This window comes from Mus musculus, chromosome 5 (assembly GCF_000001635.26).
Source record: "Mus musculus strain C57BL/6J chromosome 5, GRCm38.p6 C57BL/6J".
NCBI classification, from domain to species: Eukaryota; Metazoa; Chordata; class Mammalia; order Rodentia; family Muridae; genus Mus; species Mus musculus.
In genome coordinates, this window is record NC_000071.6 from 125,276,410 (window position 1) to 125,302,040 (window position 25,631).

General features: G+C 50.9%; 1 protein-coding gene across 7 annotated transcripts in view; it reads right to left on the reverse strand.

The window, feature by feature from the left end:
* Positions 1–677: 677 nt before the first annotated feature.
* Positions 678–25,631, reverse strand: part of Scarb1 (scavenger receptor class B, member 1) — a 64,008-nt gene continuing 39,054 nt past the window's right edge. For 3 of the 7 annotated variants that reach the window (XM_030254308.1, XM_017320764.2, XM_030254309.1), the window contains 8 exons: positions 23,928–24,131; positions 22,224–22,319; positions 20,817–20,932; positions 17,589–17,755; positions 13,228–13,346; positions 10,950–11,023; positions 8,272–8,323; positions 6,732–7,636 (listed from right to left, as the gene is read on the reverse strand). In XM_030254308.1, the coding sequence (XP_030110168.1) occupies positions 7,328–7,636; positions 8,272–8,323; positions 10,950–11,023; positions 13,228–13,346; positions 17,589–17,755; positions 20,817–20,932; positions 22,224–22,319; positions 23,928–24,131 (1,137 nt within the window). In that variant the 3' untranslated portion in view covers positions 6,732–7,327. Of the gene's footprint in view, positions 1,457–4,695; positions 4,825–6,731; positions 7,637–8,271; positions 8,324–10,949; positions 11,024–13,227; positions 13,347–17,588; positions 17,756–20,816; positions 20,933–22,223; positions 22,320–23,927; positions 24,132–25,631 lie in introns of those variants that run through there. The other 4 variants (NM_001205082.1, XM_030254310.1, NM_016741.2 and 1 more) reach the window with 3 other exon arrangements.

Consider the following 25,631-nt stretch of genomic DNA (forward strand, 5'->3'; position numbering starts at 1 on the left):
CTTTTCTAAGAAAGGGAAGGGTGAAGACCATTACAACCACCGAGTGAGTGTCTATGTAGTTTTTTTTTTAATTATTTATTCATTTTATATGAGTACACTGTAGCTGTCTTCAGAAACACACCAGAAGAGGGCATCAGATCCCATTAGATGGTTGTTAGTCATCGCGTGGTTGCTGGGAATTGAACTCAGGACCTTTGGAAGAGCAGTCGGTGCTCTTAACCACTGAGCCACCTCTCCAGCCCGGCTATGTAGTTTTTAATGTTCACAGTGAAAATCTATTGCCCAGTTCCTAGTGGGTCCCTTAAGGGCAAAACATGGTTTTACTCTCAGAGATGCCAGGTAGAACCCCTGCTTGAACTTGGGACAAAAGTTAGACCCTCCCTTCCAGCCCTCCCCCAGACGCTGCAGGCTTGTCACTTGGGGTCACAAGGATGTTCTGATCTTGGACACAGACTGCTGGAAGGCCCAGAAGGTTCCACGGGACAGAGAAAGGACAGAGCTAGCCTGTCCTGGTGCATCCAAGCCACATACCACATTAGCCTTGAGGTGGAAACATGGCTAGTGGCCGGTGCTGGCCTCACACCAGGAGACTCGCTGGCAGTCATGGGAACACCTACTGATGTGGCCTGGATTCTGGAGACCCAGCCCTGCCCAGAAAACAGTCACAGAAGCCAGTGTTGTTGAATCAGTGAAAAGGTTTATTGCTTCAGTCATGACTTCCTTTCAAAAGATGATAAAATTTCTCTTCCAGTAGAAAAAAGGGGTCGGTTGCAGGATGCTGGGCCTCCGAATACCCTCTGGTGAGGTACACTAGATGCCGGGGGGCGGGGGGGTGTAGACGGCCCATACCTCTAGCTTTGACCCCATGCCTGAAAAATAAGGACCCTGAGGGGCCTGCCACCTCTGCCACGTACAGTGGTTAATTCAGTGACATAGCAGAGACGATAGAAAAAGCGCCAGATACAGCTCCAGAGTGTGTGTGCAAACTGGTCAGGACCTGGAGCTGCTTGCCTGGCCTTGGCACAAGAGGCCGACATATGCCCAGCCCCTAGGAGTGACAGATCCGTCCTCTGTGGGAACTAAGGCTTTCAGACTGATGGAGAAAGACAGAAAGACTTCCTGAGGGAAGTCAGGAGCCTGGGCAGGGCCAGCTCCTACAGGAGGGGCTGACAGCAGCTAGAGTTCCCACAGCCTGGCTCACAGGCCATTTAGAAGAGCACACCTGTGGCCCATCAGGCTCACTTGGCAGCAGGTCTGTCCCTGGTCCCTGAGTTGTTTTTGCACATGCGTGGGCATCCATGTGCCGTGCGTGCGGACAGGTGTGACATCTGGGGGCTCAGGCCATGGCACTGGTGGGCTGTCCGCTGAGAGAGTCCTCAAGAAGCGGGGTGTAGGGACTGGGTGGCTGGTCTGACCAAGCTATCAGGTTTGGGGGGCTTATAGTGTCTTCAGGACCCTGTGGAGAAAAAAGGAAGCTGAGTCACAAGCCTGTCACCTAGCCCTGCCCTGCCTACCTCCCCTAGTCCCACCGCACATCCCACCAGCACAGAAACCACTTCCTGACACATCCAGCCCTGTCTGCCATGAACCCAGAGATGCCACTCTATAGACACGGGGACTCCTCAGTCATGTAGGTCTCTTGGTTCCAACCTCTCCCTTTAGAGATGGGAAAACTGAGGCCAGGGAGACTGGCCTGTTACAGTGAAGGGGGCAGAGTCCGGAGTGGGTAGATAACACCGCCGCACAAAGAAACTAGGAATGGCTTAAATGTCTGCCCACATGTTTAAAATGCTGTCACCTGACGGGCCAGGAACAGCTATTAAAACTGGCTCTTGTTCATAGAGGTAAGAGAGACACACTCTCACCAGACTGCTGTAATGGTGGCCTCGGGCCTTAGGGACAGTAGGATGTTGGGCAAAGGGTGCAGAACAGGAAAGGATGGCTTGGTAAGTTGGGAGACTCTGACTTGAAAAGACTTCCCAACTTAGGAAAATGAATGGAAGGCCGGGTTTAAGAACACTGGGCACCCCTGCCCTGCAACCCCCATACCGATCCCCCTAGTGGCAGGGAAGGAAACTGCAGGGAGGCGTCTTCTCTTTGGATCAAAGCCAACGAGCACCCCCCATCCCACTCCTCCACCCCCGACACAGCACCCCAGCATTCCAGATAGTCTCACTCAGAAGTAAAACAGGAAGTGCTGGGGTGAAGCTCAGAGGTGGACTACACTAAGCAAAAGGCCCTGGCTTCACCACACACAGACAGACAGACAAATGGACAGACAAAAAAACAGAAGTAAAAGGCCGGACAGTGGTGGCGCACGCCTTTAATCCCAGCACTTGGGAGGCAGAGGCAGGCAGATTTCTGAGTTCGAGGCCAGCCTGGTCTATAGAGTGAGTTCCAGGACAGCCAGGGCTACACAGAGAAACCCTGTCTCAAAAACCCAAAACCAAAACCCAAAAAACGAAAACAACAAAACACAAAACCAAAACCAAAACAGAAGTAAAATGGGGAAGGGGACACAAGGCACAGTAGTGGTGCATGCTTGGAATCTCCGCACTCGGGAGACAGAGGCAGGAGGATGTCCACAAGTTCGAAGCCAGCGTGAGTGGCCCAGAACGCCCTTGTTGCCAGAGAATAAAGCAAGAGTTAACTCTGTAGCTTGGTCTCTCCCATGAAAACACACACAAAGCCACAAGGCTCTGGGCAGCCAGGGCGGGTGGGCAGATTTCCCCTCCTCTGTCCTGGCTCCTCCCTGTACTGTGTCTGACAGAGGAGAATTCAGAATGAGAGACAGACCAAAAAGAAGCAGAGGATCAGGTCATTTTCTTAAAGGCTACTGTGTTCACAGCAGCTGGCCGGACAGCCAACCCTGCCTGCCAACCCCCAACCCCCTTGCCTTACAGAAATGCCCATCCACCCAGAGGGACGTTATTCATATAATAATACCCTTTGGTCTAGCGGCACGTCTGTTTCCATTCTATAGCAATCAGCAGCAGCCTCTAGGGACCACCCCCACACCCAGGTGCATGGCAGAGTGTGGGGCCCCACCGAATTTCACTTAGCCAGGCACTGGGGGGTCGGGGGGGGGAGGGTGAGGTCCCTATGCAAGGACCCATGTGCTGTAGCTGATCCTCAGAGGACACTGCCCTCCCTAGCACATGGCCAGGACTAGGGGGCACCCAGGGGAATCTTGAAGCCAAACGAGGATTAGACCAAGCTGGGAAAGTAAAGAGGTAAGCCCAATCTTGTTCATTCTATTAGGGTCTGGACAGGGCTATGGCTGTGTACCTATGGGCTCCATCTGGGCTAAAGGGACTGCGGAGCCTCTGCTCGGAGCCTACATTTGTCCCCTCGCACTCTGGCAATACCCAAACATCACCATGACTGGCAGACACTAACCATCTCCCCACCTCTTCCTGGCAGGACCCTTTCTCAGCTCCAGGGACATATGGGGACCCACTGAGCTGCAGAGCTTCTTCCTCCTCCAGGGAGGTGGCACTCACCAGGACAATCACACAGTCACCAGAGTTCTGCCTTATTTGCTTCTCAAGCAAATGACATTGCAGCAAATAGTCAGCTGGCCTCCAGGAGCTGAGCTGTGGCCTCCCCTCCCCGCCCCCCCAAGCCCCGCCTCCACCCCCCACCCCCAGCTCCCTCCAAGAAAGTGCTCACACCCAAGTTGGCTCACAAGCTAAAATAGCAGCTTCTATTGAGACACTCACTCACCTCTGCTAACCCCAAATTGCAGGGACCACAGCTCTTCCAGTCCCTTCCCAGGCAGGGACACACCCTGTAGGGCTCAGCCTCTCTCCTGAGCCTTGATCCCTACAGGACCTGGAGATCTTGGAGAAGTACGGTCCTGGATCCTTGCGAGATGGCTACTAAGTAAACCAGGACGCCAGCTATACCTGACTCGGTGGCTCACCACCTGGACCACCCATCGCAGCAAAGCACAGGGCGGACACACGACTCCATCTAAATTCAGACTGTATTGAGCAGTCTGTCGCACACCCTGTGTACTTGACCATGAAATTCTATCCTCAGGCCCTGACTGAGTATGTAGCTGGTGCTTAACTGATGTTTAAACGTCTTCATTTTCAGTCTCTCTATTCTGAACTGGAGTCAGTGTGTCCTTTTACATGCCCTTGAAGTCCAAAAAAAAAAAAAGTTTTCAAACCTTTTGGGCTAGGAGAGTCTCTTGGCTTTCCGGGATGCCCAGGGACCTGTATTTAGCAACCTGCAGGGGATAGGACACTGAGAAGCAACTGGCCTAACTGTCATCTTCTTTTTTTTTTTTTAAAGATTTATTTATTTATTTATTATATGTAAGTACTCTGTAGCTGTCTTCAGACACTCCAGAAGAGAGCGTCAGATCTCGTTACGGATGGTTGTGAGCCACCATGTGGTTGCTGGGATTTGAACTCCGGACCTTTGGAAGAGCAGTCGGGTGCTCTTACCCACTGAGCCATCTCACCAGCCCTAACTGTCATCTTCTAACAGGACTTTGTAAATGAGAGTCAATGACTGAAAGGGTCCAAGAAACCGAGGCAAGATTCCCATCTCGCAGGAGGGTGAGAGGCAGGAGGGTAACTGCTCTCCATGTGAATAACATCCAGGAAGATGCTATAGGTAGAGACGGTAGGTCTACTGGCTATGAGTAGGTGGGGTGAAGAGGGGGGGTTACCTGGTACGCACCTATAGCTTGGCTTCTTGCAGCACCGTGCCCTTGGCAGCTGGTGACATCAGGGACTCAGAGTAGGCCTGAATGGCCTCCTTATCCTGGGAGCCCTTTTTACTACCACTCCAAAACAAAAAGCATTTCTCCTGGAAGACAACCAAGCTAGTTTATATGGCATGCCGTGTCACTGGGGTGACGCTGGGTCCCCCCAGAAGCAAAGGGACAGAAGAGAACAAGATTGCAGAGTCTTGTTCCACCCTGCACTGTGGGCGAAGCGCCCCGGAAGTCCGGCAAGCAGAAAGTCACCGACAGGAAGAGAGTGGCGGAGGTGGCCACAGCGGGACTGGCCTGCTGAGTGTTTGAATTTCTCTGGTCTGGTCTGGTGGGGCTGGATTTGAACCTAGGGCCTGGAGCCTACTGGGTACAATCTCTCTCTTAACCTCTTCTCCAAGTCCATGGTATTTGTCAATCTGAGGGAAACATTAACATACTCTTGATTTATGAATGGCGTATGACTGAGTATGTTCTTTACCAGCAAGCAGTTAACCCCCCCGCCCCCAGATGCTCAAGGACAGGAACACACAGGTGAGGCCTAGCTTTGTCAGGACAAGGCTTCTTTGGCCTCTCTCTGATGAAACCCGCAGGACAAACAACCTTGCCCCCAGACCCCAGCGAGACGCCTGCCTTCTATTTTGGGGTCTCTCCTCCAATGGTTGACTGAAAAAGCCTGGCTCAGTTCTCACTGGGCAGCAGCAGGGAGGAACACCAGCCCGGAAGCCCAGACCGTGATGTCCTCCAGATCCTCATAGCTACAGTCAACATGGAGAGCCAGAGGCAACCAGACACCCCTTGGTGATGACAAGAGACTTGGGGCCTGTGTTTGGAAAGGGAAGCCGGGTGCTGGGGACTCCACAGGGATCCGTTCTTCCCAAAGCAAGCAAGCAAGCAAGCAAGCAAGCAAGCAAGCAAGCAAGCAAGCCTTAAAGAAGAAAGGCAGCCAGCTGGCTGACTGCAGGAGAGCAGGTGGGAAGACCCCCCCAACACACACACCAAGCACGCACAGAAAGCCCAGCCTGTGGCCCCAGGACATCTCAGGTGGGACCCTGTGAGTGGCTCTTGTACGAGTGTTCAAAGGTGGCCAGTGGCTCCCCTGTTTGCAGACAGCAGCCCTCTTGAATCACAGCTGATCACAGTCCTGTCCTCAAATTCCCTGCTTCACAACTACAGCTATCAGCAAGCACCCCAGGGGACTTGACCAATGTCGTAACCCCAAGATCTCATGCACGAGCCGGTACTCCTGAGGCCAGAAGGGAACGAAGGTTCTAGTCATGACCCCTTTGCTTCCTGCTTTCAGGGGCTGCATGCCCTGATGTTACATTCCTCAGTCATCCTTTCTTTATGGAAGTGACCCCTACCCCTGTCTGAACCACACTATTCTTGTCTTTTTCTTTTTAAAGTTTTTTTTTAAAGATTTATTTATTTATTTATTTATTTATTTATTTATTTATTGTAAGTACACTGTAACTGTCCTCAGACACTCCAGAAGAGGGAGTCAGATCTCGTTACGGATAGTTGTGAGCCACCATGTGGTTGCTGGGATTTGAACTCCTGACCTTTGGAAGAGCAGTCGGGTGCTCTTACCCACTGAGCCATCTCACCAGCCCTATTCTTGTCTTTTAAGATTTATTTATTTATGTTATGTATACAAGTACACTGTTGCTCTGCAGGCATCGGATCCCATTACAGATGGTTGTGAGCCACCATGTGGTTGCTGAGACTTGAACTCAGGACCTCTGGAAGAGCAGCCAGTGCTCTTAACTGCTGAGCCATCTCTCCAGTCGCCCACACTATTCTTTTTTTGAAGTTTAATTGATTTTCGGAGACAAGATGTCACGTATCCTAGGCTGGCCTTGATCAAACCCTACATGTAACCAGGGATGATTTTGAACCGGATCCTTCTCCCCTGGCCTCCTTCCTTCCTGAGTGCTGGGATTATAGGCACCTGTATTAGTTTATGTGTATGAGTGTTCTCCATGCAAGTATATGCACTGTGTGTGTGCCTTGAGATCACCTGGAACTAGGGTTACAGAACTAGGGTTACAGAACAAGGGTTACAGTTGGTTGCAGAACACCAGGTAGGTGCTGGGAATCGAACCTGGGTCCCTGCAAGCAGTAAGTGCTCATAATCACTGAGCTATCTCTCCAGACCTTCTTTTCTTTTCTTCTTCTTTTTTAAATATTTTCATTATTTTTGATTATTTTTTTTTCCTGTCAGCGCTGAGGCCTGAATACAAGGCCTCACACTGGCTAAACAAGTGCTCTATGGCTGATGTAAAACTTCAGCCTCATATGCTGATATATTTGGGTCAAGCAAAATTTATAACTAATTTCTTTCACTTTTTTCTCTGGACTTAGAAAATCTAAGTTCATGGTTCCACACGTGGCTCCTCCCACTTCCATCTCACACCCAACTCCAGCCCAGAGCATTTTCCTTGGGAAAAACTATCTTCTCTGTTTGGTTTAACCTGGCTTTCCTTTGCTTCTCTAACCAGCCCAGCCCTGACCCCCCACCTCTACCTTCGGCAGGCACTTTCCAGAGCGGGCACCAAGTGGCACCCACTTGTTGGCCAAATGACTGGGTACCTAGCCTCAGCCTAGCCCCGACCTGGGAGGGTCCTGGGCCTTCCAGGACTTGTAGAGAAAAGTTACTGCAGGGTGCGAGAGAGGAGGTAGAACAAGAGCTAGCTGCAGGAAACAGAGGTCGGCTGAAACCCGAGCCGAGTCCGAGGCGTGGCCGCCCCTCCTACTTACCTGGCTGCGCAGTTGGCAGATGATGGGCACCAGCAACAGGAGGCCTCCAAGCCCCAGCAGCACATACTGCGCGTAGTGAAGAACCTGGGGCATCAGCACCAGCTGCGTGTAGAACGTGCTCAGGGGCTTGCCACCCATTGCTCCGCTCTGCAGAAGAAAGGTCGGGCTGCACGCTGCGTCTCCAAGGCACCCATCCCACTGTGCCGTGCCCCGCCCCAAATCAGAACAGAGAGCCTCGGGCGCTTTGGCTAGAAGTCCAAAGAGAACTACATTTCCCAGACGCCCTTGCTGTTGGCACGCCCATGAAATGAGGCACTGGCTAATGGGAGGTGGATCTGGCCCCAAGCCTCCTCGCCTAACAGTCATCTCTTTCGCTGGTTAGAATCTAGTCTTAGGACCTGAAGGGCGACGAGATCAGGATGCCTGCAGGGTGGCCTGGTGCGGAATTCCATCTCCACTCCCCCCTCTCAGGGGCCATTAACAAAACCTGGAAATGGCTCTGTGGTTAAGAGCGCTGGCTGCTCTTCAAGAGAGCCCACGTTTCAGACTTGACGGCTCACAACCATCTGTAATTCCAGTTCTAGGAGACCTGATGCTCTCTGGGCTTCTGCGGGTACCGGGCACTCACATGATAACCATACATACATACATATGGGCAGGCTAAACATACAAATAGCTAAATTTAGGTACCGGAAGTTAACATAACATTAGCATCAAAGCGAACTAAAAGCCTCAGCTAACATACAGAGACCCCAGACTCCCTTCTACCTTCATAGACTCACCTGTTCGAACCACAGCAACGGCAGAACTACTGGCTCGATCTTCCCTGTTTGCCTGGAAACATGGGACACAAAGTGAGTGACCAGGGGTGATGTGACCCTCGCAATGGAGCTATGTTTGGGGCTTGGGGTGTCAGTGGGAGAGCTACTGGTTACCATGTGAAAGGCCTTCGCTCAGTCGAAACCACTTCACAAGAAAATGAGACAGAAAGATAAAGGGGAGCCTGTAACGCTACGTACAGTTGACTATCCTTAGCCAAGTTTGAGGCTAGCCTGGGCTACAGGAAACCCTGATGCAAAAAATTAATTAAGGGGCGTGGCAAGGCTCAGCTGAGTGGGTGACAGTGCTTGCTGCTAAGCCTGAAGACCTGAGTTCCATCCCCGGGACCCAGAAGGTGGAACAGGCTCCCTAAAGTTGTCCCAACCTTCACATGTTCATTGTGGCATGCACCTATACACACACACACACACACACACACACACACACACACACACACACACTAAACACAACTAAAAATGGGGCTAGAGAGATAACTCAACGGTTAAAAGGTCCTGAGTTCAATTCCTAGCCACCACATGGTGGCTCACAACCATCTATCATGGCATCTGATGCCCTCCTCTGGCTCACAGGTGTACATTCAGACAGACCACTCATTCATAAAATACATAAATACAACTTTAAAAATAAATAATAATATCTGTGTATGTGGTGGCACAATGCCTTTAATCCCAGCTCTTGGGAAGGCAGAGATAGGTGGATCTCTGTGAGTTTGAGGTCAACCTGGTCTACAAAGTGAGTTCCAGGACAGCCAAGGTTATTAACACAGAGAAACCCTGTCTCAAAAAGCCAAATAGTAGTAGTAGTAGTAGTAGTAGTAGTAGTAATAATAATAATAATAATAATAATACCAATAATAATAAAATAATAATGAGTCTCCTCCCACCAAAGCCTGGGTGGCTGCCCCTGTTACTATCTACAGGGGAACCTGATCGCACCACACACACCCAGGTCCAGCAAGTACTTTAACACCCCAAAAGCTAGAGGAGAAACTATCACTGTGCTGGGGATGGTTCAGTGGGGAAAGCATTTGCTGCTCAAGCAAATGAACCCGAGGTGAGACCCCTGAACCCAGGCTAAAAGCTGTGTGTGGCTTTGAACCTGTGACCCCAGGGCTGAGACAGGTAGAAGCTAGCTGGGGCTTCGGTGAGAATTCCTGCCGCGAGGGAAGAAAGGGAAGAGGGATAAAAGAGGACACATGGCATCCTCTTTTGGCCTCTGTATGAACCACCTTCCCCTCCAAAAACCAAAACAAAATCCCAAAACTCACAACACCAACAAGAAACAAAGATTAAAAGAAAAAAACAAAACAAAACAACCCATCACAGCCACGGGAGCCGGGCGTGAGGCGTGAGCGGGCGGCATCTCGTGCTGAGAAGCTGCAGTTGTGGCAATAACGCTGCACTAGACTTTGGTTCCTTACCGTGACAGATACTGCCAGGAGCGGACAGTACTGAATGCACCGGGGACAGAGAACAAAGATTTGCTTGCGTCTCTGACACCTCTCCATAAATCTATAAAGATTTCTAAAGAGTATTTGAGGCAGTGGAGCAAATCAATGTTTGGCTGCTGACCTCAGGAACTCAAGCCCGTGGCCAGCCCACTTTGGCCTCCGGTTTCAAGAGCCCAGATGAGTCAGATCAAGTGGCGCATGTTCAAGGCCATGATGGGCTACAGAGAGATTAAGGGCAGCCTGGGTAATCTAGTGAGACCTAAAAAGTGAAGAGGGCTGGGATGTAATTCAGTGAAAGAGTGTTTTCTGGCATGCAGGAGTCCCAGGGTGTGTGTGTGTACAGAAGCCTAGCTGAGTCCAGCAATTCCCGGACTTAGTTTTCACCATGAAGCCCAGAGTCCACCTCTTCCTCAGTGGTTCCCAGGCATGTGATCTGCGATGCTGAGGAGTGACCAGCATGTGGGTCCTTTCGTTCAAAGAATTATTTATTTTATTTGCATAAGTACACTTTAGTGTTTTCAGACACTCCAGAAGAGGGCATCAGATCCCATTAGAGATGGTTGTGAGCCACCATGTGGTTGCTGGGAATTGAACTCAGGACCTCTGGAAGAGCCGTCAGTGCTCTTAACTGCTAAGACATCTCTCCAGCCCCAAGGCTGGACTCCTACCACCATGTTTCTGCCGGGCAAGCAGGGAATGGGGGCAGGAGGACTCTCAGTCTCACTCTGTACGTTACACAAAGCTAAACATAAAGTAAACCCAGGGAATTGTGGTTGAGAACACTGGCAGGACCCAGGTTCAAGTCTCAGCATCCATTCAGTGGCTCACAACTCCGTCTAACTCCAGGTCCCTATGCCCTCTTCCGGCCTCGGCGGCTCTTGCACTTACATGGTGCACAGACATACAAGCAGGCAAATCCATCCTACTGTGGGGGAGACAAGATTACCAATGCGACTAATGGCAGAAGAGCCCTTGGGCGTGGAGGATGGAGGTAGTGTCAGGATGCAGCCTGGGTCTGAGTCTCCATCCAGAGCAATGATGCAATCCCAGGAAAAGAGGTGGTTGGATCCCAACGCTTGGGCCTCGCCCTGTCCTGTGCCTTGCATCACCAATGCATGAAACCTCCTGGCCCCTGAAGCTTTCAGAAGCTCCCGTCCCAACTCCACTCACCCGATGCCCTTGACAGATTTGATGTAGAGGCTCAGCTGCATCTTCACAGAACAGTTCATGGGGATCCCAGTGACCTAGAGCATAAATACAGTGAGGAGATGTAAGATCCTGTGGGGAGCCTCCCAGCCTGCTCCAGCCTGCTCCAGCCTGCTCCAGCCTGCTCCAGCCCTGGGGTTTCTTATCCAACTTAAACCAGATAATACCTGCTGGGGCATCCACCCTTCTAGAAATTTCCCACACACCCACTGGGCTCTCCCTCAGGAAATACCTGCTCCCAAAGGGATCAGCTATCGCAAGATCCCCTCTCTAGACACTTGTTGCCAGAGGGATGACACCCCCCGCCCCCCACATCTGCATGTTCGTTTGGGGACAGATTTCATGTGGTCCAGGTTGGACTCCAATTTGCTATGTAGCCAAGGATGACCTTGAACTCCAAATCTTCCTGTCTCTACCTTCTGAGGACTGGCTTATGCCTAACTTTACATGGTGCTGGGATGGAAGCCAGGGCTCTGTGCAGGGCAGGGGAGCACCCTACCTACTAAGCTATCCTCCCAGCCCTCACGAAGCTGCCTAAGACAGTGCCTCCCAAGTGTGGGGCATGCGCAGTAAGGATGTCTTTTTTCTCCTGTTTACATTTCCTAATAGCCCAGGGAACCAAAGGAAGGGCCTGGTCCAGGGTGAGTAGGTTTAATCGAGCCAGTTTCCCACTATGTAGCATCCTGGCGCTCCCTAACAGAGGTAGCCACAGAGAGCTGCCTGCTTGCAGCTCTCTTTTTAAAATGTGATGCTTTTAAAAAAAAATCTCGCTGGAGAGATGGCTCAGCGGTTAAGAGCACTGACGGCTCTTCCAGAGGTGCTGAGTTCAATTCCCAGCCACCACATGGTGGCTTACAACCATCTGGAATTGGATCCAATGTCCTCTTCTGGTGTGTCTGAAGAGAGTGACAGTGTACTCACATACATAAAATTAAAAACAACAACAACCAAAAAATCACTAGGAGAATTCACAGGTATTATTTAAATCAGGAAGAAAGTTCTAGAATGGAAAAGGTTGGTGAAAAGAGACCACCGTTTGATGCCTTTAGCCCTGCCCAGATCATGAGACTCTTGAAAGATTGATGGGAGGCCGGAGGCCACCTCTCAGATTGTAATCACCCACAGTAGAAGGCCAGGACACGTTTTGCCCAGGACGCCCAGATCCCTCCTGCCCCCAGGGCAAAGGCCTCCAGAAACCTGGTATGACTTTTGGACAGAGGCATGGATGTGATAACCACGCATACCATGGGTGGGCCCGGCAACCCTCCCTAGAAGTCGTCCAGGGTAGGTGCCCAGTGTTGGTCTTGGAACCTAAGTTCTGGGGGGTGAGGTGAGGGTGCCCCATTCTCTAAGCTAGTGTGTTGGCCTCACTGTGCCATTTGCATAGACAGTTAATAATACCAAACACCTTCGTCCTCTGGGATGAAGCATGGATCTGCCCCAGGGAGAGAGGCTCACAGGACAGGTCCCCAGTCGACAACTAGGCCCCCCTATTCTGAGGGGCTTTCCTGATATAAAACACCTCTATGTCAAGTTCCTTGCTGGGGAGCTAGGCACAACCTGGGAAAGACTTCAGACGACTGTGCCCCATGTGCCCACCCTTCCTCTGCGATAACCCTCAGCTATGAGCCAGGTGTGAAGAAACACTGGAAGCCGAGGCAGGAGGATTTGCAAGTTCAAGGCCAGCTGCAGGCACAGCTCGGCATCAGAGCCTGGGGCCTTGTGTGTTCAAAACCCAGGCTTCCATCCCCACCCAGTAAAACAAAAAAGAGTTCTTCACGGAATGCCTTCAGGGCGTCACGTAGGGCAGGAACCCTGGACTGGACACATCTTACAGTGACCAGAGGCAGAGAGAAGTTAACAGAGGACAAATTCCTCCCCCTGATTTCTCTGTGAGACACTGGCCCACGATGATGTCTTTAGTGTCTTGACACTGTCAAGGGTATCTGTCTCTGGTGAAGGAGACGTCCCGGCTGATAGGTCTTAATTAATTTACTATCTTATATCTTTTTATAGGCCCCAATAAAAAAGGTAATGATATCACTGAACTCTGGAATTGGGGTAAAGTAAGACTTTGATGACTTGAAGTTCTAGGAGCAGCCGCTGTGGAAGGAACTGAACTCCCCTGCCTCAGTTGGAACCCGCTCTGTCCTGGGGAATTGGGGGGAGCGGGGCGGGTGCCCAGCGGCCAGTGGCAATCTCTGGGAATGGGCCCCAGCCACTAGCAGGACACGGAGCTTACCGGATGGATGTCTAGGAACAAGGAATGCTCCTTTGGGTTAGGGTTCAGACCAAGAACAGCTTCTGACAACACAGGGTCGGCGTTGTAAAAGTGGGGGTGGGAGAGAAACAGAGGCGCACCTGGAGGAGGGGAAGAGAGGCGTTAGAAGACGGGAGCGTCACGTTGGCCTGCCTCGGTGCCAGGGATGCAGGGATGCTAACACTGGGGACCAAGCTGAGCACACACAGGACCTGGGAAGGGTGGATGGAGCCAGAGTGGCCGATTACAGTGTTGGGGGTGGGTGGGTGGGTGGGTGGAGGAAGGGAGAGAGCAGCTGCTACCCGGCAAGGGAAAGGCATTCCGGGTGGGAGTGTAGCAAGAGGTGAGAGCTTGGACGTGATTTTCAACCCCCCACCCCCACCCCTCCAGGTCTGGAGGTGCAGCAGGGAATCATGGGAGATGAAAGTGGAAAGGAAAATTAACACCATATGAATTTAGGAGTGGAAGCGGAGTCTGAATGTCAAGCCAGGCACACAGACTGCTTTTGGAGACATTGTAGCTCAGGGGTACACGTGAGTGGGTCTCTGACATCACAGGAATGGAAGGGACAGCACCAATGAGATATTCCCACCCAGGGCCCTGAGGTGGGACTTTACCACCAACCAGCCAAAGTGGCTCAACCCAGAGATCTCAGGACAAGGGCCTGGGGAGTTCCGAGTTCTGAGTCTCCCTGGGGAGGCCACAAGAGGCTCCCAGGGCAACAGATCCACAGGGGGGGCATTGTGTTTTAGCTGGGTCTGGTGGTGCACACCTTGAATCCCAGCACCTAGGAGGAAGAGGCAAGGAGATCTCTGAGTTTGAGGCCAGCCTGGCCTACATAGTGAGTTCCAGGACAGCTAAGACTACAAAAAGAAACTCTGTCTCAAAAACACAACAAACAGGGCTGGAGAGATGGCTCAGTGGTTAAGAGCACTGACTGCTCTTCCATAGGTCCTGAGTTCAATTCCCAGCAATCACATGGTGGCTCACAACCATCTGTAATGGGGATCCGATGCCTTCTTCTGGCATGTCTGAAGACAGCTATGGTGTACTCATAAATAAAATAAATAATAAACCTTTTAAAAAAAAGAAAACATTTCTTTAAAATCCAAAGCCAGACAGGCTAGCATACCTCTTTAATTGGGAGCCAGAGGCAGGTGGATCTCTGAGTTCCATCCGAGTCTGGTCTCCAGGACATCCACTGCTTGAAGCCCCCAACCCCTACCTCTTGCTCCCAACCCCTGAACCGGCTGCTATGGGCATCTTCAAGTGCAGGTGTCAGACACAAGAGTGCTGCACCTGTGACAGCCTTGGCAGAGAAATGGCCTAGCCAGGAGGTGCACGTGGGCAGGGATGCAGCAGAGAACCCGGATCACTGAGAGTCCAGGTGAACCCTAGCACCTTCGAGGCTCCAGAGACACACCTGGTCCTGTCAGAAAGACAGGCGAAGGATCCTCAGGGTGGCCTTCAAGCCCTCATGGAAACACAACACCAAGGATACAACAGAACAGAAAAGAGACCTGATCAATCCCTGAGGCCTAACGTCACCTCTGTGGACCCTTCTAAAGTCACGCTGAGATATGCTGCCTTCTACTTGGAAAACCCTACCCATCCTTCCAACCATACTGTGAAAGGAGACACCAGCAAAGATCAGAGAGAACCCCATTTCTTTCAGAGGGATGCCATGGATCCCCGGGAGATGAAGCCCCCACCTAACCAGACCTGGAAGCACAGATTCCAACAGGATGTCAAGGCTGCCAGCACAGACCTGCTGCAGGTGGCATGCCCGTGGCTTTCTAACAATAGGTGTGGCTCATCTTTTCTTTTGATTTCCAAACACCCTCAGAGAGACGCACCCGGGCAATAAGTATAATTAATTTATAGCTTTATGGCCCGTGTATCCAGACTTAACTGCTCAGGATTACCCGCGTGGTGATTAAGGACCACTTCAGGGAAGATCCAAGGTGCTCCCAAGACAAGGACAGGAAACACGGGGAGTCCTGAGTCCAAGAAAGTCTCGTGACCCAGAAAGGGAAACCTATGTGTATTCTTTATCTTAAGATAAAATGCCACAGAAATTCGAACTCAGGTGCACTCCTCCTACAGCAGGTGCGAGAATGTTCTAGAAGCATCCTTGTAGTGGTGAAATGCCAAAAGAAAGCTCCGTGAGCCAGGAAGGAGTAAGGCAAGCAGAGTTAGCCCCACCATGGAACACCACCCAACAATCTAGGCTATCACCCGCTATCTTGCAGATTTACCATATAATCATGAGAGCCATCATGGGAGGCATCAGGGATCGAGGGAGAAAGAACAGTTGTGACTCCATCTATGTAAACAGTAATGCCAGGCAGAGAGCCGAGAGACCAAAAGTCAGGCCAGTGGGCAGGAGGAGCAGGAAGGGGAGATGTTGGGTGTGGTAAGAGTTGCCTCTTTGTGGGGTTGTTGGTCACATGGCCGTGTTCCCTATCACTCGAATCCCTGTTCCTCTTCCCCTTTCTTGTTCTCACCCGATTTACAAGGGGCAAGCTTTAGGGGCTGGGAAAACAGTTTAGTCAGTTAAGAGCCTCCTGTGCAAGTGTGAGGACCCGAATTCGGGTTCCCAGCAGCGCCACATCTGTAACTGGGAGGCAGAGACAGGTGGATCCCTGGACCTCCCAAGATCCAGGATTAGTGATTGAAAAATCTGCATCAATAAACAAACAAACAAACAAACAAAGAGTGATGAAGGAAGACACTCACTTCCGGTCTCCATCCATCGATGCACCTGTTTATACCTCCCTCCACGCGTGTGCGACACGCACACGCATACTTAAACCCACTGTCTCCGGAAAACAAAACAAAACAAAACAAAAGAACAAGCTACAGACACAACTACACTTAGATTCTCTTTCACAGCTGAAATTCTGTTCCTGACAGCAGAGTTCTGTGTGATGTGGGCCTGTTGCTGCCCCTGCGGTGTGTGGGACCCAGCCTGGCCAATTAACACAGCCTAATGACTAGGTCAGAGCTGGACCAGTTCAACCAAGCCCTGGGATTTTTGCTGGTACAAGGAGGGGAAGGCGGAGGTGCAGTTGTGAGTGAAACTTCCTGTCCGCAGGCAAGCCCTGGATCCCACGTCTGTGTAGGGGCCTTAGAAGTTTGACTCCCAATATCCTACTGGGACATGGCCACAGGGTTTGCAGTCCAAGGAGGAGACAAGCAGGGGAGGGTTCAGTAAATAACATCGACAGCCATGAGCAGGCAACAGGAAGGCATAAGAGAGAGTGTACCAGAGAGCGGCTGGAGAGCCAGAGGGGACGGAAGATCAGGGAGAGTGTCTGGGAGGATCTGATCAGGATCAGAGGAAGCATTTCATTTGAGTTTGATTGACATCTGGTGCAATACGAGCTGGCGAGAGAGCAAGGGCACCCGAGTGACACGGGAAGAAGGTGGGTGGGAAGGAGAAAGACTGTGTGGGAGGTGCTTAGAGCAGCCTGGGCCTGACTGCCAGGTGAGGGGTGAGGCACGGAGCAGACTTGAGCAATAGCAGCAGGGTAGGGCCCAGGATTAGAACACAGAGCAGATGTGCCAGGGGGCCACAGCCAGTACCAAGATTCACACCCAACTTGGCTAAAGAGGAGAGTTTGACACAATAGGAGCGTGGCCAGTTTGAGTGAAGGGCAGGACTCTAGCTTTTGCTCCCAGCAGGTGAATGGCCACAGGGAATGTTTCCAGCCTCGTCCTAGTGGGCAAAGAAGTTAGAGCCACCAGGATAACAGACCAGGTTATCCCAGTGGCCTCTACCCAGTCAGTCTCTGGGGTCCTGAAAGCTATGGGCTGGATAGAGGAGGAGGAGGTGGTCATAGAACGGAGTGTTTTGGGGGGATCTGGTGTCTGGGTACATGCCTTCTATCCCGATACCTCTGAAGGCAGAGGCAGGAAGGATGCGCAAGTTTGAAGCTAACTTGGGCCACAACGCGCTACCCAGTCTCAAGCTGGATGCTAGGTTGAGAAAGGAAGGGACCACAAGCCAAGGAATGTGGTGCCTCCGGAAGCAGGAAAGGATGAGGGCAGGCTCCTCTCCTTGGCCAAGAAGCAGTGCCCACTGATGGAATCTTAACCTCGGGGCAGGACCCTTCGGACTTCGGAGCGACACGGCTTGTGGATAACGCGTGCCGGTGGGACATTTATCAGGGTGGCTGTTATCTTTTTTCCAGTTACCTTTAGCTCCCTATCTGTAGCACTGAGATCATCATGGGTGCAGAGACCAGAGATTAATGGGACAGCAAGCTGGCAGCAGATAAAATCCCGGTACCACCCTCTCACCTCAGCCTAGAGGTGGAGAACACTTAGAGGACACTCACCAAACCTGCAGGTGCTGACATTCTGAATGCCAGACTCTCGGCATGGGCAGAAGCCTTCGTTGGGTGGGTAGACGGACCCGTTGGCAAACAGAGTATCGGGGGCCGTGAAGCGATACGTGGGAATGCCTTCAAACACCCTTGATTCGTTGTAGGTCAGCTTCATGGACCTGCAGAGGGGAGGCAGGGTGAGAACTGTGCCTTGAGCACAGAGGCTGGGGCACCCCTGCAGAAGAAACCACAGGGACCAGCAATGACACTAGTCACCTGTTGCTGAGGAAACTTCAGCGGTCCCTCAATGTTCTGCCTGCTCCCTTGGCTCCCCACTCACTAATCCATCCTCCCAATGAGGCAAATTAAAAACCAGAACTCAGCACAGTTTAGCACAGTTTGGCCAGCATGCCCTAGGCCGGAGGTTCTCAACCTGTGGGTCGTAACCGCCCACAAAAGCCCACTGGAAAACGCAGACATTTCCATTATGATTCATAACAGTACGGTAGCAGCCGGGCAGTGGTGGCACACGCCTTTAATCCCAGCACTTGGGAGGCAGAGGCAGGCGGATTTCTGAGTTCCAGGCTAGCCTGGGTCTACAGACTGAGTTCCAGGACAGCAAGGGCTACACAGAGAAACCCTGTCTCGAAAAACCACACAAAAAAAAAGAAAGAAAGAAAGAAAGGAAGAAAGAAAGAAAGAAAGAAAGCAAGCTAAAACATGCACAGCACATGTCTGCAGTAGCTGTGTCAGTCACTTGAGATAATCTGAAGTTTACAGAGTTCCCTTACACTTACAACGATGTGCCATGTTCTCTTGATAGGGGCTTGAGAGCTGATGAGGACTGTGGAAACCAAGGCTTTGGGCAATGGTTTTCTGTGCATGCGGAGGGATGAGCAACCACCATGGCCCTGCAGTCACCCTGCAGTGCGATGCCATCCACAGATGCCATCCACAGCTTCCCTCTCCACTTCCTGTCTCACTGTACCTGCCAGGGCCTTAGTCATGTCCCTTCCTGCCCCTGAACCTCCGGATCCCACCTCTCCCTCAGCCCAGACTTCGGCTTTCCCAGTCTCCCTTGTCCACCCTGACTCCTCTTCATCCATTCACTCCCACTGTCTGGCCTCAAACACTCTTCTGATGGGAAACAAGGCCCGGGTGACCCACACTGTCCATGGTCAACACCATAACACACACACATGTCTGCTCAATCCTCAAAACAAAGAGAGTCCAGGGCAGAACTCGGTCTGTGGCTCATGGCTTCAATCCTAGGACTGTGCAGGCTGAGGCAGGAGGATACTTTTTTGCCAGGCTACACAGTGAGACCCCCCCCCCCAACTCAAAACAACAAAGCAAAACAAGAGGAAACCAATTGGGATGAACCAAAAAAAAGAGGATAAGACATTGGCGCTCTCTCTCTCTCTCTCTCTCTCTCTCTCTCTCTCTCTCTCTCTCTCTCTCTCTCTCTCTCTCCCCCTCCCTCCCTCCCTCTGCCCCTTCCTTATGTAGTTCTATAGTCTCTCTATGTAAAGAACTGGAAATAGCTATGTAGACCAGGCTGGCCTTAGACTCCCAAGGATTCCCTTGCCTCTGCCTTGAGTGCTAGGATTAAATGCAAGCACTGCCACACCTGACCGACACCCAGATTTCTAAGACCCAACACTAAGCAAAAGCTCTTCTCAGAAAATCTTTTCACACAGTCTGGTGGTAAGTTTTTAAATGTCAATTTGACATAGTTAGAATCTCCTGTGAAGAGACTCTCACTGTGTGAAATTGTCTGGATTCCCCTAATTGATGTGGGAAGAGCCAGCCCACTGTGGGCGGCACTATTCCCTAGGTTTGGCTCATGGACTGTATAAGAATGGAGACAGCCATCTGAGCTATAGGCATGAGTGCATTCAGTGTGACTCTGTTCCTGTAAGTGGATTGATTAGCTGCCTGGAGTTCCTGCTTTGATCTCCCCCCACCACCAGCCACAAAGATGGCCCCTAATCTGAAATTATAAGCACAGTTTGTTTTGTTATTTTATGCAGCAGCACCAGCTTAGAGGCTCTTATTAGGGCGATGTTAAATTCTCTGATTTCGATCCTTGTGATTGTGTAAGAAGAGGCCTTTGTTTCTGGAGATAACCCCATGAAGGACTGAAGGAAAGAGACACCTGGCCTGCACCCTGCTCTCATATAATTCTGCCAGGCTGAAATCCTATTTAGTGTCTGCGGCATGACTCAGTATCAGGCCACTTACTTAGAGTGTGTGAGGCCCTGGGTTCCATTATCAGCACACACACACACACACACACACACACACACACACACACACACAAATAAATGGGCTGGAGAGGTGGCTCAGTAGTTTAGAGCAACACTTAAGTTCGAGTCCCAGCAGCCGGGCGTGGTGGCGCAGCACACCTTTAATCCCAGCACTTGGGAGGCAGAGGCAGGCGGATTTCTGAGTTCGAGGCCGGCCTGGTCTACAAAGTGAGTTCCAGGACAGCCAGGACTATACAGAGAAACCCTGTCTCAAAAAACAAAACAAAACAAAACAAAACGTTTGAGTCCCAGCATCCTCGTAGGGCAGCTCACAGCCACCTCTTACAGGAGCTCCAGGTGATCTGACGCCCTCTGCTGGCCTCCTCAGGCACCTGCACTCATGTGCACACACACAGATACACAAAATTAAAAAACCAGTAATAAATAAAATGTAAAAACAAAACAAAACCAAACCCGAAGTTCTGCTTTTGAAAGTCCACCAGAGCACACAGACTTTGCTCACCCCGTCGTGGCTGTGTTCACACCTGGCATGAAGCATGGCTGCCTGTGTGAGCTAGAGAGGAAGAGGGCTCAAAGATCAGCCCAGTGAGTCCCCAGGCCAGAGTCATCTCTGGTGTGGCCAGAATGGATGCACAGGCTAGGGCACCACCTGGAAATGGGTCTCTGAAGACCCACCATGTCTTCCTAGGCCACAGTTAGGACCCTGGGGATGGTGGAGCCCAAGCTACAAGACTTTAACACTTTCCTACCAGTACCCTTCACCACTGCCACCATGACTGAGTCCCCAGACACCTCGCAAGTCACCTCTGTCAGGTATCTTGTCACAGTGACAAGAAAAACCATTGAGGCATAGTACACAGAAGGCCAGACACTTTGAGCACACTTCCAGGGAGCTACCTGAGTGGACCCTGAACCATCTCAGAAGCAGAGTTTCCTGGTAGGAGGCAGGGAGTCCCTACACAGGGCTTACCTGCATGCCTCCGGGCTGAAGAATTCCAGCGAGGATTCGGGTGTCATGAAGGGTGCCCACATCTGCCCGGAAGTCCCATTGATCATGTTACACTGCTCTGAATGCCAATAATCGATCTGCAGGACAGGATGAGATATAGCCTTGAGGGACAGCCAAGATCTACACCCAATGTGTGCCCTAGTACAGACATCATCATATCCAAGCCCGTGAGCAGGCTGTGTGCACAGAGGTTCTAGCCCAGCTTCCTGTTCCCCACAGTGGGGACAGAACATACAGTATTGTGGGGACTCAGTTAAGTCACCTGTACAATATCGAGTTCCAGGCTAGCCAGGACTACACTGAGACCCTGCTTCCAAAACAAAACAAAACAAAACAGCAACAGCAACAGCAAAACTAAACGCACTTCCCACTCTGCCGTAAGAGCTTTCAATCAGCCCTTCTCATAGTAGAAAGGAGACGATTAGGGGCTGGAGAGATGGCTCAGTGGTTAAGAGCACTGGCTGTTTTTCCAGAGGACCCAGGTTCAATGCCTAGCACCCAGATGGCAGCTCACAACTGTCTATAATTCCAGTTCCAGGGGATCCAAGGCCCTCACACAGACATACATGCAGACAAAATGCCAATGCATATAAAACAGCAGCTGGTTAATGTGAACAGCACCCACTAAGAATAGCTGTTGGCTGGGTGTGGTAACACACATCTATGAATTAAACACTTACAAGGCAACAGAGACAGGAGGATTGAATTTTTGAAGCTAGCCTGGGATACACAGAGACCTTATTTCAGAATAAAAAAATTTAAGGGTGTGGCTCAGTGGTAGAGCACCTGCCTAGAATCCCCCAGTGAGGGGCTGGGGGCGTGGCTCAGTGGTAGAGCCCCTGCCTAGAATTCCCCCAGTGAAGGGCAGAAGTCTAGCTCAGCAGTGGTGTCCTTGTCAAAGATTCACATGGCCTGCGTTCCATCTTTAGTACCTGGGCCTCTGGACAACACAACAGAACAAAAACACATTATCCATAAAGATGCCCCTAAGGAGAAAAGCCAGCAGCAAAATAGCACATGACAGGATTTCTGTGTATTCGAAGAAGGAAGGAAAACACATTTCTCTGGGTACACAGAGGCGTGGTGGTGGGTAAATGGCCAGGAAGCTGGGTTCTATAAGCAGTGTTGGGGGATTTCCGGGTGGGCCTAGGCAAGGTGCTGGACCTCATTGTCTTATCTTTATGGGAATGTCTTCCTGTCAGCCTTAGAAATGACAACTCAGGAACAGAAAAGAGTTCCCGACAGAAATACCGCAGGGACAGTTGTGGGATCCGTGAAGTCCTCGGGTGACCCGGACACCCTCTGCCAAGGCTTGTTCTGGTGTAGTCCCCACACCAATCGATGGGGACTGTCTGCCCTCCTGCTCACCTTGCTGAGTCCGTTCCATTTGTCCACCAGATGGATCCTGCTGAAATTCTGGACGCCCGTGAAGACAGTGAAGACCCCAGAATTCGAGTTGTTCATCTACAGACAGGCAGGGAACAGCACCTTTAGCCCTGGGCATAGATCACAACATAGGCACAAGCCCACCTATTCTTCAGCTATAGGTATGTCCCCTCACTGTTGCTGCATAAATGATGGGGACAGAACCCAGTGCCTTACACATGTGGGCAAGTACTCATCCACTGAGTCACACCCCCAGCTTCCCCCCACCCTTTAAAAAATTTTATGTGAGTACACTGTAGCTCTCTTCAGACACATCAGAAGAGGGCATCAGATCTCATTACAGATGGTTGTGAGCTACCATGTGGTTGCTGGGAATTGAACTCAGGACCTCTGGTAGAGCAGTCAGTGCTCTTAACTGCTGAGCCATCTCTCCAGCTCCACCCTCCATCCAGCATTCTTTTTTATTGCACATTTTCAGACAGGGTTGTCCAGGCTGGTTTTGAATTTGCCATACTCCTGCCTCATACTCCCATGTACACAGATGACAAGTCTACTCAATCAGGGCCAACAGCTAATAAAGTAAAAAGGCATTTTAGCGGGGGTTTAGTGGCACACACCCTTACTCCCAACACTCAGGAGAGAGAGGTAGGCAGACATCTGTTTGAGGCCAGCCTGGTCTACAAAGTGAATTCCAGGACAGCCAGGACTGCATAGAGAGACCCTGACTCAATAAAAATAATAAAACAAAGATAAAAAGAAAGAAAGAATTTAATACAAATTTCTGACAGGAACGATCTAGAAGCTCAGTAGAAGGGCCCCACCTCAATTGTCAGGAAGAGAGGGATGGCAGTCTCTATGGGGTACTGGGAAGGGCAGGTACAGACAGGTACAGGGCTTTACCCAGGGCCTCTAACTCTGTAAAAGCTTTAAGACTGGGTATTCAGCCTGCCGCCCTCGTTATGTGTTCACCCCATGGGGTCCCCATCTGGTCACTGGGAGACACAGTGCCTTACCCCGTCTCCTCTCCACAAGATTGGACATATTTTTATTTTATGTGTCTGAGTCTTTTTGCCTGCATGTAGGTCTGTGCATTGCCTGCACTGCAGTGCCTGAGTGAGCCAGAAGAGGGTGTCAGATCCCCTGGAACTGGAGCTACAGATGGGGTGTGAGCCGTCATGTGGGTGCTGGGAATCGAACCTGGGTCCTCTTGAAGAACAGCCAGTGCTCTAACCACTGGGTAGTAAATCTCACGTGAACTCAGTAATAACAGGTCCTGGAGGGTGTGGGTAACGTTACTGCAAGCACACCCCGTCAGTAGATCCCCACAGAGAAAGCTGAGCTGAACCAGAGAGTTGGGGTCAGGGGTCAGAGACCAAACCTTAGCTCAGGTTACCAAAGGTCAACTGTGAGAAATAGTGGGTGCCTCTAAGTCACACTGATGGGGACATTTGAGAGGTGTGCTTCGAAGATCCAGTCCTCCTCCTCCTCCCCGCAAGCTGTGCCTCAAATCTTCTAAGTTAAACCCCAGCCATATCCCCCCACTCGAACTGGATCAAGCCGCACCTGAATGTAATCCTGGCATCTCCTGTTATATGAGCTGATAATTTCCCAATTTTTGTTTAAGCTGGTTTGAGTTAGGGTCCTTGAGAGATAACCTGACTCTCTGAAGGGACAGAAGACACTTACCCCAACAAACAGGCCAAATTTGCCCTTTATGGGAAGCATGTCTGGGAGGTACGTGTTGAGAAAATGCACGAAGGGATCGTCATAGCCCCACAGGATCTCACCAACTGTGCGGTTCATAAAAGCACGCTGGCCCATGGTGACCAGCGCCAAGGTCATCATCAGCTTCAGGCTCACAGGCTTGCTCTCCATCAATATCGAGCCCCCCTGGAAAGCCAAGGACATGGGATTAGGGTAAAGGACATGGTAGGACACCATCCCCCACTTTCAACCAGGCTTCAGGCAAAGAGCTCAGGCCCTCAGGATGGACCTTTCTCTGGTCCTTGTTGCCAGGGTAACCTGTACTCTCGAGAACACCCGATGATGGGTTCAGATTGAGTGAACTCTACAAGGACTCAGAGGCATACACGAAGCTCAGGCCTGACCTCCGGAAGCCTTCCTGAGCCACTGTGTCTGTAGAGCCACACCTGAGGCCTAAATGGAACCAGTGAACCACCAGAGACACTCCGCAGAGCCGGGGCACAGAGAAGGAGGCTCCCATGCCATCCCTCACCAAGCGAACGGATGAGGCTGGAGCCAAGGTTAAGAGAAAACCTAACACAGAAGGGGGCCAGCAAAGATATGAATACCTTGTTTTGTTTTGTTTTTGATTTTTAAAGATTTATTTATTTATTTTAATGTATATGACTACACTGTAGTTGTACAGATGGTTGTGAGCCTTCATGTTGTTGGGAATTGAATTTTTAGGGCCTCTTCTTGTTCCCAAATTCATTTATTATTATAAATAAGTACACTGTGGCTGTCTTCAGACACACCAGAAGAGGGTGTCAGATCTCATTACAGGTGGTTGTGAGTCACCATGTGGTTGCTGGGATTTGAACTCAGGATCTCTGGAAGAGCAGTCAGTAGTGCTCTTACCCGCTGAGCCATCTCGCCAGCCCCTTGGATACCCGGTTTATAGCTAGGACGTGAACCCTATTCTATCAGTAACATGAGCCTAGAAACACAGCATATGGAGAAAGCCTCCCCGACTCCCCGTGGCCTCCTTTTGAACATGTTTACAGCAAGGTCTCAATGATTAATCTGGGCTGGCTTGGAAATCAGCATTCTCCTGCCGCAGTCTCCTCACAGGGATTCCACCTCACTTCTCATGTCCCTGCCCCACCTCAACACTGGGAGCCCAGAATATCTACTCCCCCGAAGCCCCCCCAGGGTCTAACTGCCCCAAGTTCAGTTGAGTTTATAGTTTTCTTGTTTGTTCTTCCTCCGTATGGAGCATCTGGGCTCTTGTTTTTTCCCAAAGGCCATTCAACCAAAAGCCACCTTCCACCTCCTGGGCAACGCATGGCTGGTGTCTCCAGGTTCTTTCCATCAAGCAAGCGCATGATGCCTACCCACCAACACTTACAGGTCTCCTTCAACACAGGGCTTTTATTATATTTATTGAGGGGTGCTATAGTGCACGTATAGAGGTCAAAGGACAATGTGAGGCAGTCATGTGGGTCCTGGAGATTAAAGCCAGGCCATCCGACTTAGTGACAGGCACCTTTTACCTACTGAGCCATCCTGCTGGCCCAGCACAGAATGCTGTTGCTTTTTCAATATCAAAAATGGAATTAAGGGCTGGAGAGATGGCTCAGTGGTTAAAGTACTACTTCCTCAGTTCAATTCCCAGCAACCACAAAGTGGTTCACAAACATCTGTAAT